This window comes from Mustela putorius, unplaced genomic scaffold, assembly GCF_011764305.1.
Source record: "Mustela putorius furo isolate JIRA1106 unplaced genomic scaffold, ASM1176430v1.1 tig00000460_pilon_pilon_pilon, whole genome shotgun sequence".
Taxonomy (NCBI): domain Eukaryota; kingdom Metazoa; phylum Chordata; class Mammalia; order Carnivora; family Mustelidae; genus Mustela; species Mustela putorius.
In genome coordinates this window covers 19,895,949-19,909,934 of record NW_025421389.1, presented here as the reverse complement: position 1 = coordinate 19,909,934, position 13,986 = coordinate 19,895,949, and the positions used below count along the sequence as shown (strand labels likewise).

The 13,986-nt window shown below is 56.5% G+C and overlaps 1 protein-coding gene across 1 annotated transcript in view; it reads right to left on the bottom strand.

Moving 5' to 3' along the window:
* Positions 1-6,916, bottom strand: part of NECTIN1 (nectin cell adhesion molecule 1) — a 60,446-nt gene extending 53,530 nt beyond the window's left edge. Inside the window, exon 1 of the mRNA XM_004750060.3 lies at positions 6,475-6,916. Within this exon, the coding sequence (XP_004750117.1) occupies positions 6,475-6,553 (79 nt within the window). The 5' untranslated portion in view covers positions 6,554-6,916. The remainder of the gene's footprint in view (positions 1-6,474) is intronic.
* Positions 6,917-13,986: the final 7,070 nt, after the last annotated feature.

Genomic DNA, 13,986 nt, shown 5'->3' with positions numbered 1-13,986 from the left:
GTGGCCTGTCCACAAGCTCTCTGAGCACTGCTCTCTACCCTCCCTCGCTCTCTGTCCTCCCTCAGGCTCCATGCTCAGATCTCAGGGCCCTACCCATGGCTCAGGCCAGATCTCCAGGGCGTGATGCTCTAGCTTCCAGAAGGACACCCTTCCCTCCCCCACATCCCCAGCCCTCCCCCAGTTGTACAATTGCTAGGCATCGGGTACTGTGTGCTGACCTTGGCTCCATGGTCAGCTCCGGCTGGGCCACCCTCTGACCTACATCCTCTCTTAACCCTCACTTCCCTAGGGAGCTATGGCTTGTTATAGGGGGAGAGCGGTGGCGGCTGGTGAAGTACATGACCATCTCACTGGACCTGTTCTATCGTGGCCCGGTTCAACCTCTGCTGTGTGCCCACGCAGCCTGTTTCAGCTCCCTCATCTCCTGGCCTGGGAGTCCAAGACCCGGCTCCTAACGTGGCCACACTGGCTTGAGCTCGTCAGCAAATTACTACACTGACTCACTTTCCTCATCTGTAAAATGGAAAGGCCCAGGGATACCTTTCACGTGGGGTTACTAGGAGGATCCACTGGAACCATGAGCTGTCTAGAGGGCCACATTTTTATTATGAGAGGTAAAAGGACCCCATCTGCAATGGGAGAAACTGGAAGGGGCTTTTCTGCCAGTGGGAAGTGGGGGACGCCAGGAGTGATTCTCGATCCAGCTGTGCCCTCCTGCCAGAGGAGTGGCCTGCTGGAGAGAGGGCCCAGGGGCCCGCCCTCTCCCCAAATGCGGGATTTTGAAGGAAGGCAGGGGCTGAGTCCCCGGCCCTCTCTGCCACCCTGGCTTCTACCAAAGGCAGAGCTCCAGATGGGCAACAGAGCCTCACTGGGCCATAGCCAGGGAGTGAGGGAGGTGCCCAGCGGGACCCCTGGAGACGTGCAGCAGAACGAAGCCTACACGGCACCTGATGCGCGTGTGCCTGAGTCCATGACCACCAGGGTTGGGCTCATGCAGGTGCCTGGAGCCCACCAGGCCACCTAAGCCCCCAGGGAAACTGCAGCCCCCACCATTGTTTCCAGGTGGGGCAGTGAGGTCAGCACCGGGCAGGCAGTGGAGTGGCTCTTCCAGGGGAGCACAGAGGTGGCACTGCCCCACTGGCAGATGCAGAGGGGGTCGGGACCTTGCGGAGGGACAGAGAGTGGGAGCAGCCACCATTTTGCTGCCCGTTTATCACACGCCTGGCAATGCACTCAGCACTTTTCATCCATTACTGTCAATCTAATCTTCTGCTGTACTCACAGAAACCCACTGTACAGATGCGGAAAACTGAGGCCTATGAAGTAAACTTAAGCGTGTCTACTCAGCTAGCAATTCGTGGAGCTGGGATTCAAACCCAGCCCACCCACTGCACTTTGCTGGGCGGCAGAGATGGGGCACTCTCCAGGCCATGGGGAGAGGAAGCAAGCCGTCTGCCATTCTCTCTTGACTAGGGCCTGGGATCACTGCTTTTGTCTTGCCCTAGAGACCATGAAAGACACAGATCCCGTGAGCTCCTGAGAATACGTAACACTGCCCCCCTTCCCTATCCAAGAATAAACCTTGGGATTATCCATTGCCCTAAAGAGCCTACAGCCTGCCACAGGAAGACTTTCTCTGTGTCCTTATTGGGTCTCTCCTGTTGCCCTAAGTTTGCCTCTCCTAGGGAAAAGGGTCAAGATGTTAGGCTTGACGCATTTTCTTTCCATCTATCTCTTCCCTCTCCCCACCTCCAAGTCAGCACATACACTCCAGAGCTTCAAGGGTTAACTGGACTAAAGGGTGTTATCTCCAACTTGGGGCATTCCCTCTGCAAGGTGATCCCTGCTCAGATCTTAAGTTACCTCCTGCCCCAGCCAGCACATCTGCTGCTGGCTGGAAGACTTGGTCTCTATGGAGAGGGGTGGGCATCACAGGGGAGAAGCAACTGCCAGCCGACCTGGGGCACAGGGTCCCAGGCTCCCAGATTGAGCCCTCTTTGACTTCCACTAAGGGGGCTCCTGAGTTCTGCTGCACAAATCAGGGTGTCTCCAGGCACATGTATGTTGCTGACCTAGGCACACATATGGTTCTGCAGGGTGATTTATGGAAGACCAAAGCCCACTCTCATGCCCCTTTTCAAATGCTCAGAGTATGCCACCTTTCCCCACCAGATGATCCCCTTGCTCCCCAAGTATTCATACTGGAAGCAAAGGTGCCAAATCAGTAGCTGAAAAACCTATCTCCCAGGGACCCTCCCAGCCTTGCAGGGATCTCCAGAAGCTGGGGGACAAGCCAGGCCCCAGAGAGCAGCAGGTTCTGGATGCTATCTGCCAGGGAGACAAGAGAGCAAAGTCTCTCCATGGGAGCCTCTCCCTGTGAGCATGCGGAGGTCCTAAAAGGACCTTTCTAAAACCAAGGACAGAATAGGAACAGCATCCAGTGTAGAGGCTGCTCACCCCACAAAGGACGTGATGGCCCATCTAGGAAGGAGCTGGCTGAGGACAAATCCTAGGTCTCTTCCCAAAATCACCTCTTGGGCACTCTGACAACGACACAGGTTATTGTCAAGGCACAGAGCCACTCACAAAATCCAAGTTGGAAAGATGTAAGTAATCAGTTACATGTGAATATCCACCTGATGTCTATTTATGGCCCCAGTCCCCAGGTGATCCACACAATATTGGTGAAAAATATCTCCTTGCCCTCGAACCCATCTGTGGGTCTGCACGGGCACAAAGCATTGTAAATCACCAACACAAGCACACAAAGCCTTGCACACGCATGTGCGTGTACCCACTCGACACTGACGGCGAGACAACATGCAGACTGTTGGCACCATTATAGCCTAAGTCCCACAGCTAGCTAGGGGCCATCCCAGCCCGGCACCCAGGCCAACATGCAAAGTTAAAAAAAAAAAAAATCCAAGCAGACAACACAACAACAGGAAAACAGGTGAATACACAGGCCCCCTCTCTGTCTGTCTCTGCCCCAGGTAGGAGCCATTCAAGGTGCCAGGTTCACCAGGAAAGATACAATCAGGAAAATCGAAGGTATATTCACACCTCCCTTGGGTGCTTTCTGTTTGTGCTGAACAATGAACATCAGTCAGCTGCTAAACAATGGCAGTACAGCAGACACGGCGGCCGGGGCAGACCCTCTGCCCGGACCCCCCACCCCTTGCCCTGGCCCACTGGCTCAGCCGTTAGCACTGGGGTTCTGCGGGCTGATGTCACCATCCTGGCAGTGTTCAACAGGGGCCTGGGTCAAGAAGTGGCCAACGAGGTAGATTCATTGTGCAAAGCTGGGCGGCAGAGACGGGAACTAATACCATGCTTTTGGCCAGCAATGGACCACAAGGGGCTGCCCCCCCGGCCCCCCAGAGCCACAGGTATTCAGGCTCAGAGATGCCTTCTCAGCTGCTCTGCCAGGGCTGCGGGGCCCAGGCTCTGCACTGTCTTCTGTCCTCCAGCTGTGCCTCTCCAGCTCAGAAGCTGATTCCGAGACACTCTCCATGGCACAGCGGCCCAGGGACTGCTGTCACACATGCAATAACCCCCAGGACAGCAGAATGGGTTTGGCCACAGTGTCCAGCCCAGCAAGCCGGAGTACAGGGCTGTCTGTGAGGAATGGGGAGAGAGGGAAAGAGCCCAGCAGCTCTGACACTCCGAGTTTCGAAGGAAACAACCTTCTGGGAGCTCTGCACAGACTGCAGAGAAGGGGTGTGTGGCAGGCGCAGCAGCAGGACAGGTCTTCTGAGGGTGTGCCTGACACCTGGGGTGTGTGTTCCCTTTCTAGACAAAAGGTTTGGGGAAGCCAATTAGGGAGGGTGTGGTGTAGGTGGGACACCAGCTCTGCGCACCTGCTTCAAAGGCAGGTTCTCTGCCTCCTCCCTGGGGCTTCTCCTGGCCCTCTTTAGGGTGCAGCCCAGAGTCCCCCTGGCCCTCTCCTGGGAGTTAACCTGTAGGAACCACAGACTGTTATCTCAGAAGCTCATGGGACTTCACTGCCCAGCCTGGGAGTAAAGTCTGTGTTGTAAAAACATAATTCTGTGTTTACACGTCAATAGCAGATTGGGAGTGGGGTGTGTGTGTGTGTGTGTGTGTGTGTGTGTTTTAGCCAGGGGGCCATCATTCACACTGGGGGCTGCCCTCACCTGCTTTCCCCCAGAGGGGTCCTCTGGTCTGTGCTCCCTGACACAGCTAAAAAGAACCCAGAAAAGAGCATCAGGCTGGCAAGTCCCCAGAGAGGAGATGCAGCAAGCACTCAGGAGGGAGCTGGCAGGGGTGTGGAAAGCGGGGTGTGGGCAGGCCTACTGGCCTCCATCTAAGTGTCAGATGGGCACCATCACACCCACCTGCCTCCCTCTGTAAGGGACCAGGCAAAGGGTATAGGAGTGCTGGGCGCCCCGATGCCAGCCAGCCACGACAATGATAGTCAAGGTGCGCTTATGAAGTGCCTGTCTGAGCTGGGGTTCTGGGTCTGCCTCCTACCCCTCAATCTGGATTTTTGGTACAGGGAGTGTCTACACTAGAGCCAGGTTGAGGGTGCCATCTCCCTGGCCCCACTTCCTGAGCGGGGTGGAGCAGGGCAGGCGTCCAATGCTCCCTCCAAGAAGGAATTAACCACGGTGGTGTATCACAAAGCTGGGGGAAGAGAACAACCAAAGGAGGGGAGGCAGGGGGTGAGTTCATTCTTTTCCCCCAAACCTTCCCACTCTTTGTCCGACCAGAATTAGGTTAACCCCTGGTGTGCCTGATCAATGACAACTCTCCCAAAGCTGTCTTTCCCTAGAATCTGGTGTAGACACTATGCAGTTAAGGGTTCCCAGAAGCCCAAACCCCCAGGGGCCCGAGGAGTCCTAGGCAGGGCCTGAGCTCTGCTCCTGCTGGCTTCCCAGGAGGTCCAGTGTGAGAGGAAGACCTTAATTCCCTATGACCACCCTGCCACGGAAGGGACTAGTCAGGGCCCTGGAAATGGGCAGTGCCCCCACCCCCACACACCTAGCAAGGCAGCACCCCACAGGCTGTAGGGGTGGGGGAACCTTTGTGCTGGCTTCTACAAAGTGCTTACGATGCCATCGGCCACTCGGCGAGATCTGTGGAGCCCTGGCAGTAAGCTGGTGGCAGAAGGGGTACAGAATTGAATACGAGACCAGATTCCTGCCTTCCAGCGGGGGCACACGAGCTCCGCAACTCTGGCAGCCAGCTGGGCAACCCCGGGGGTAACACACTAGCCCAGGAGTCTGCTGCATCGTGGGCATCTCCAAGGGACTGCTGCCAGAGGCAGTGGAGATCCTATATTGTCCCCCACGCGGAGCTGGTCTCTCTGTACTCTGACCCCTGATTCTGCCACCCTAAGGCCAGACCACGTGCTCCAGCCAAGCCCCCTCCCTCCCCCACCGAAACCCCATCTAGCCCCAGCAGGAGGTCCTCTCAGGTTTCTTCCCAGAGGGATGGAGGAACCCCGACCCCCACCCGGCGCTGGTGTCACCAGCCACCATGGGAGTCAGGCAGCTTCCCCAGGACACAAAGGGTTAAACCCAGGCGAGGGGACTCGTCGGATTTGCCTCCTAAACGCATTTTCCAGTTGATTCCCCAGCACAATACGCGCCGGCCGGTCCTGGCCTCCGCCCCCCCCCCCCAGATGGGCCAGCGCGGGCCACCCCAGTGTCGGGCGTCGGGTTAACCCCTCGGCCGCCGGCACCTCGAGGAAGGACACGAGGGGCATCCTCGGGAAAGTGGGTCATGCAGCCACCTGGCTGGCACCAAGTCCGGCGCTTCCTCCGGGAGGAGCCCCCAAACTGCGAGCAGAGTTCGGAGGCGAAGTCGCCCGCGCAAGGCCGGGAGGCTGCGAGCCCGCGCTGCCCGGGCCTCACCCACCCGGAGAGGAACCGCAGGTGAGCGAGAAGCTGCCTCTGACGCAGGAGCGGGCTCTCGGCGCCCGCGTGGGGCTGCGTGGGGCGGGAGGGGGCCCGAGCGCGCGAAGCCGTCAGGCGAAGGGGCCAGGGACAGAGACGAAGCTTCCCGCCGCCCTCCAGACCCACAGCCCAGGGGCTCCGAGACTGACGCCCTCCCCCTGGGGCTGTTGTCTCATACCCCGAGACGGCGATTACGGTGATTATTTTGCATTTATGTAACATACAGTGTTTCCAAACTGCTCCCCGAGCTGAGAGCTGGTTATTAAATAAATAGAACGCTATTACATATTATTATTTTTGTGGAAAACTGAGCGGAGAAAGTGCTTTCTTGCTACACAGAGACGTGCATCCAACCGCTTCCCCGCAGGGCAGGCTGCTGGGCTTCTCATCCTCTCTTTCTCCGCCGTGCCACCCGCACCCCCCTCACCTAAGCCGTGACCCAACTTTTCTGGCTCCTTTCGCTGCCTATAACCCAGACGTGCCCGCCATCCAGCTCCCAGCCCCGGGAAGGCACTGGATAGTGGGGAAGAAAAAGGCAAAAACGGAACGCGCTTACCTGGGAAGAAGAATGCGGTCAAGCCGAGAGCGAGTCCCCACCAGCGTCCAGCGCCGCCCGCAAGCCCCATCCGAGCCATCGGGGGCCGGGGGTCCGGCGAGAGGGGCCGCGAGGAGAGCGCTCCCCGCGCTCCAGAAACCAGTCCGGAAGACGAAGGCCGATTGCTGCCGGCCGGCGGGCGCTCCGAGGATCCAGGTCAGCCGCAGCCGTCGGCCGGGGCGGGGTGGGCTGGGTGCGATCGGCGCGGCCGCAGTCCGGGCCCCGGGCCGCCGGCGGCTCAGAGGCTTGGTGGATGCCCGCCGCAAGTTGCACGAGTCATGCCCCCTTCTCCTCCTCCGCTCTCCTCCCCGCGCCGGTCCCCGCCCTCTTCTTCCACGCAGAGCGGGGCTGGGGAGAGGGACCCACCCCCGGCGCGCCCGGCTGCCCGGCGCGGGCTCCCGGCCCCTGGCGCGCTCACGCCCTCCCGCTCGGCTCCAACTTGCAGGCGTCCATGGCCGGCCGTCCTCCGAGGGCGGCGGGCGGGCGGGCGGCGCGGTGGGCTCGGGGCCCAGGCGGCTGGCGGGCGGGCGCGCGGCTCGGCGGCTGGGGCGGTGCGGCTCCGAGCGCGGAGGGGCCAGCCGGGTGCGCCGCGCGTCCCCCCACACCCACCCCGCACCGCCGCCGCCGCTGCCGCTGCTCGCGCTGCCGGGTCCCGGCGATCCGCAACAATGTGCAGCTGCCCGGGCGCCGACTCGCGCCGCGCTCGCCGCTCTCGCTCTTTCTCTCACTCGCAGAGCTCCAGCCTCTCAGCCGCTCTCGCCGTGATGTCAGACCGAGGGGGAGGGGCCAGCGTTAACCCCCTCCTGGCTCCCGACGCGCCGCCAGCGCCGGCCCGGCCCGGCCCGACCGCGCGCCCCTTCCGGCCCCCGGCGGAGGCGGGTCCCCAGCGAGGGCGGCGGGGGTCTGCGGAGGCCCACTGGCTCCGGAGGCGCCCCTTCGGCCGCCTTCCCGCCTGCGCAGGGCGAGAGGGCTAGCCGCCCTCCTCCTCGCTGACAAAGGGAGGCAGTGACCCCTAGCGGCGGGCGTGGGGGGCGAGGCTGCTGGGTGAGGGTGGAGTTAAGATGGGGCGGGGGAGGGGGCGCTTTGGGGGGGGGGGAGTGGGCCGTGGAGGAGGGAGCGTGCAGTATGGAGACTACTGGATCTGGCAAAGTCCAGCAGAAAGGGCTTCTACAGGCCCTCTACTCCAACCTTAGCCCCATTTTACAGATGCGGAAACAAAGGCCCAGAGGAGGGGAAGGACACTCGCTCAGGGGCACAAGGGCAGAAAGTGGCCAGCCGACTTGGAACTGGAACCCCACAGCCAGGGCTCCCCTCTCTGCATCACCTGAACGCTGAAGGGAGAGGCAGCTATGCGGGGACAGACGTCGAGAAGCTGCCAGAGACGTTGGTGGTGGGCAACCGTGGGTGAGATGGTGCCACTGAGGTTTCTGGTCCTTTCTAATCTCTGCTCCCTTTGCAGGATTTCCTTTCTCCGAAACTGAAGCTTCCTCCCCTCCTGAAACCAGCGGGAAACCAACCTCTACTCTCTTTGCCAGAGCCTTGGCTTTGGGCGATTTGCAGGAATCCTGCGAAAGTGACCCATCCAGCCAAGTGTCCGAGGCAGGGCAGGGACTCTCCGCCTCCCGTTCACCACCCACCACATCTGGGTGTCGTTGGCTTCCTGCCAAGGCGGTTGGGCCCTTCGGGGACCCTTGGCATCCCCAAGCCTGTCCTCTGCGCCGCCTTCCCTCTGGATCTCCTACCCTGATCCTCCACCCTGGGAGAAGGCAGGCACACAGACAGTTTCCCACCAGGGAGGAACAAGTTCTCCCCAGATGCCTGACCAGATAACATGCCCTTTGCCCATTGCTGCCTTGTCCAGCTGGCAGGAGCAGAGGGGAAGTGCCAGTCTCATGATAAAATATAAATTCCAGTTCCTGGATATAGAAGCAGAAGCAGGCTGGGCAAGGAGGGCACCACTTTCTCACTATTGGGGATCTGGCCCTGGCACGTCTCTCATTTTCCTGCTGAAGTGGTCTAATTTGGCACTCAAACGTGGATGTTTGTGCACTCATGTACATGTCTTTTATATTTAACAAATATAATCGAGCTTTCTTTGTACCAAGCACCGTGCCAGGCTTAGGATGAGACACCATCATTGCCCTAAGGACACACAGTCTAGTTTGGGGGGCAAAGAAGGAAGACAGATATAGAAACAGACGTTATAAGCTAGTATTTCCTGTGTGTAGTGTGTCCAGAGGTGCACACCCAGGATTTGGTGGGTTGTGGAGAAAGTGCCCTGTTCTGCCTGGGGTGGGATGGGGATCATGGAGGCTTCTGGGGAGAAGGGACACAGGGGCTGGGTGAGTCATCTAACAGACAGATGTGTGCTGGAGTGGGGACGCATTCAAGAGACTGGATTTCAGGTGGGGGGAAATCCGTAGGAGGAAAGTCACAAGGACCAGCACCAGCTGGGTGAGTGGGACACACACGCTGGTTCTAGCCTGAGCCTTAGACTTGGGGAAGAGAGAGACCTGTGGCTCTGTGAATGCCTGGAAGCCCCCAGGAGGGGTTTATGCTGGGGAATGTCTTATCAAATTTGATTCGTGGTGCCCACACCAGCGGCTAGACACCTCCCCTCTGGCCCCTGGGTACTCCTAAGGGCCATGGCTGAGTTGGTTTATTGCCATGGCCTGAGACTCTGTCTGGCGCATTGTAGGAGCTGAATGGATGGGTCTGAGGAGACAGATTCAGAGGAACCAGTGCCCACTACTTCCGTGCTCATGTTCTCCCACCTCTTCACCCTTGGGTGAGGCTTCTCTGATCTGCTCTTACATGAACTTCCAGAAAGGGCATGTCTGGGGGTTGGCATGGCTGCCTGCGGATGGGTTGGATGGAGAAGATGAAGGCAAGGAAATGAGATAGTATGGTCATTCACTCATCACCTTTAAGCAAGCCCTAAAACGTGCAAAGCACCAACATGGGTACCAGCCGTGTGTGTGTGTGTGTGTGTGTGTGTGTGTGTGTTGGGTTACAGCAGACAGAAAAGAGAGCTAGGGATGACACAAAGGAAAATAAGATAGAGCTTGTTTACTCAGAGAGTAAACAGATGTCTTTTTGAGTATATACTATGCTAGCTACCGAGGGTACAAAAGCCAACAACCAACACCTCACTCAAATAACTATCTTATAGCATGAAAGCTGGTCACTGCCAAAGACAGCCCCCAAACACGGCCATCTAGAGGAAGGAGTGAGTGCTTCTCATTGTGGAGAGCAGGGAAGGCTTCTGGAAGAGGTGTCTTTTGCCTTAGGCCCTGAAGGGTGGGTCACATTTGGACCAAAGGAGATCCAGGAGAGAATTTTGGTGGAGGGAGCAGCTTGTACAAGAACGTGAAGGTGGGAGAGGTTGGGGCTCTCACTGTGTGGCAGTGAGCAGTGCAGGGTTGTTTTGTTTTGTTTTGTTTTGCATTCTGGGGTTGTGTAAGAGAAAGGGACAGGAAAATGCAGCCAGAATGCAAAAGGTCTGAAAGATGCCCTTCAGGGACATGAGGAAGCAGGACTAAGTGTCAGGAGACTAGGCTCTGGTCCCTTCTCTTAAGCAGGAAGCCTGGGACTCATTGTTGCTGCTTTTTCAACCACCATATTCTAATCCAAAAGCAAACACTGTTCATTCTGCTTCCAATATGAAGTCTAGTGATTGCTCCGTTTCTGCTATTAGCCCGCTATCCACATGCTCATAATTTCTGCCCGATTGCTGTGACAACCCCACCCCCGCTGCCCCCGGCCTGTAGAGCCAGTGCACACTGAAGGGAGGGAGTGAAATGTGATGGTCGAGCACTTGGGACTCTGGAGCTAGACTGCCTGAATCCTTAAACCGCCCCCCTCTGCTGCCTTGTAGCTGTGTGTCCTTGGTCAAGTCACTTAACCTCTCTGTGCTCAAGGTCCTCATCTGTAAAATGAAGGGGAAGAGTAGCCCCTACTTTGTGGGGTTGTGAGGAGTCAATGAGTTGAACAACTGGAAGCACTTTGGAGCATGTCTGGTGTATACGTAGAACTGTGTAAGTGTTAGTCATCTCTCTAACCATAACCTCTCTCCCCACATCCAGTTTTGCTCTTCTCTGCCGTGGTGCCATCTGAATCTTTACAGCCTTTGTTTTGAGGTAATTTTGGATTGACCGAAGAGTGAGAAAAATGCAACAGAGTTTCCATGTGCCCTGCACCCAGCTTCCCTCGATGTCAATGTCTTCCGTGTCCCCAGTACATTTGTCAAAAGTAGGCCATTAGTACTGGTGCGATACTATGCACTGAACTACAGAATTTATCGGATTCCTCATTTTTCTACTGATGTCTGCTCCCTGTGTGGGGATCCAATCCACAATATCACATTGCATTTTGCGGTGGATTGTGTTCTGTTGCACACAAGCGGGTCCGAATTCCCGAGAATGCTTCCTTGGCCTGTCAGCTTGTGGGGCTTGTGTCCAGTCCTCCTCGGGGTCCGTGGGGCTTCACCTCGCCCAGCTCCAGGGCACAGAGTAGGGGTATGGGGCTTTCCTGAGGTTCTATGAGACCATCAAACTGGCATCCTTGGTCTTTGCTCATGCTGTTCCATCTGCACTGATGCTCTTCCTTTTCCCTTTGGCCAGACGCTTATTTTTGAGGGCTCAGTTTACCGGTGTCACTTCCCCAGAGTGGCCCCCTCTGCCCTTTAGAACAGGCAAGTCCCCTCCTATATGCTGTCATAGAGCCCTTGCATGCCGTACCCCTTCTGTAATTGCTTGTGATACTTGATTCTTTCCTTCCCGGGCTCTCAGCCCCTCCAGCGCAGACATGTGGGTCTTGTCTGCTCTATCCTTAGCACCTCGAATGTGCCTCACCCTTGGTGGGCACTCAGTGAAAATGTGTGGGTTGAGTAACCCACATCCTGTGCCACTTTCTACCACCGCTTCTCCTCTCTGGGCTCCCATCGTCTCATCTCACACTGAGGCGTTTAATCTGTTCCGCGGCTTTCCAATTGTGTTTCGAAAGCCCTAGAATTTCCTGGGTTCTCCATTCCCTGTTCAAGAGCACCTTGTTTTCATGCTCTTTCAACATGGGGCTTTTGAAGAAGGTCCTTTTTAATGATTCTGCTGCTTAAAAAGTTTGACTCCCCCCACCCCAACATATCGTGACATGATATATTCTGTACTGCGTCTATAGTTGACTCTCCATCAACATGGAGGTTGGGGTACCAGCTTCCCACATGGTTGAACATCTGAATCCAGATTTAACTACTGATAGCCTAACAACTGATGGCCTACTGTTGACTCGAAAGAAGCCTCATGGATAACGTAAGCAGTTGGTTAACACATTTTGTATGTTCTACGTATCATATGCTGGATTCTTATGATCAGTTAGGGAAGAGAAGATGTTATTAAGAAAATCATAAGGAAAAGGAGCTACATTTACAGAACTGGACTGTATTTATTGAAAAAATATCCATGTGTAAGTGGACCAGTGTAGTTCAAACCCATGATTTTCACGGGTCGACTGTAGTTGCATGATTTCAGAACTCTGTGATTTATTTTTTCTGCAGGCTGCAGTGAGCCATGGAGGGTCTATGAACAGAGAAGCACTTACTGGGGGCTGCTGGAGCTGTGCTCTCTGGAGATGAATCTGGCAATATTGCGGGTAGGAAGGACAGAGGAGGACTGGTCAGTGAGGGAGGAGGGGCACGCAGAGATGGGGTTGCTGTGGGAGCTAAGTGAGGAGAGAATTTCTTGCAGGAGGAGGTTGGCAGTAGAAACAGCTGGGGATCAGAAGGGGGTCATTGGGGGTACCTGGGTAGCTCAGGTCATGATCCCAGGATCCTGGGATTGAGACCCGTGTCGGGCTCCCTGCTCAGCGGGTAGTCTGCTTCTCCTTCTCCCTCTGCCTGCTCGTTCTCTCTCTCTCTCAAATAAATAAATAAAATCTTAAAAAAAAAAAAAGTAAAGAAAAGAAGGGGGTCTTTGGAAAGGGTGGCAGAAACACCAGTGACCTGCGAGAGTGCTGTTGGAGGTAGAGTTGGGGCAGAACCCGGATCAGAGAGGCAGGAGAAGCAAATGGAAGGTGGACCAGCAGAAGCAGCAGGTGTCCGCCCTGCTCTGGGGAAGTTTGGTGGTGGACAGAACGAGTAACACGGCTCAGAAGCTTGGAGAGGCTTAGCACAACAGAGACCAAGCGGCTTCTTTCCCCTCTTTTTGTTGGGAAATCCAAAGCTACCGAACATCTTGAAGGCAGAGGGGAAAGAGCTCGTGAACTGTGCGATCTGGAGAAACAAGTGTGAGGCGTAGAAGAGGGTGCCTTTCATGGAGCGGGCCCCGGAGGAGGTGTCGGTAGTGGCCCTGGGCTGGAGGTCAGCCTTGGAAAAGAAAGGCCTTACCTTTCTCGGAGCCTGGAGCCAATGTGAGGAGAGCGGGGAAGGCAGAAGTTTTGGGGTGGAAATCAGGGAAGTAAATGATCAGGTCCATGTGGCGAGGTAGGAGCTGACATTACCTGCGCAGCGATGAGAGAGGTGGCTTCAGACCTTGTAAAGGAGAGGCCAAAGGAGGTACCAAAGGAGGGGGAAGGGAGGTGGGATTAGCATTCTTCCAAAACCTGAAGGGAAAAGGAGCAAGGCCAGTCTGTGTGCCTTCCTCAAGGAGAATTGGGCATGTGGATCGGGGAAGTAGATCTCGGTTTAGTCTGGGGAGGCGGTGGAGGGAACAACAATGGAATCAGCTCACTGTCTCTTTTCAGACTGAAGCCTCGGGGCCCTGTATGGGCGTTGCTGGCCATGGGATTCTTGCCCTGGTGCGGAGAGGGGCCTGCAGGAACTCCGCATTCCCTCCTGGCTCCAAGGCTTGTTGACGGTAGGAATGATAGCCCACTCAAAGGACAAGCAGGTGGACTCACCTTTGTCACCTCTCCCCTGGCTGGGGGCTGTGACCAGACAGAGATCGGCCCTGAGGAAGGTGCCACCCCCAAGAAAGCATCCCAAAGCCCTCCCTCAGCTTCCACGGGCTCTTTCAGAGAGGCAGCTGTTGGGTTTGGACAAGACCCAAAGTCAATACAATAATGACTTCCCTTCCCGGCCATATTCCAGGCCCCTCTGTGTCATTTAGTAATTGGCTAATAAAGCATACTTTGATGTGAGGGGGAGCCCTATTAAGAAGTCCCCAAGATCCCCCCATACCCGGAAATCTGCTGATAGAAGATAAACTCGAACATATATTAAAATGGTATGCCGAAAGGGGGGTCACCCTTTCCTCTGAGCCTGGTCCCCAGCCGAGGGTCAATGGAGGCCGAGGGCAAGGGGAGAGGAGAGGAAGAGGAACTCTCTAGAGAAAGTATGGCCAAGCCCTAGCCAACCCCAGAGAGGACCCGCTGGTATGGGTGCCCCTTTCCCTAACCTGACAGGCCAACCTCACCCCAGGCAGTGGGAAACCACAGCGCCTAATTACTGTTATCATCACCTTGGTAGCTGTGGTGATTATG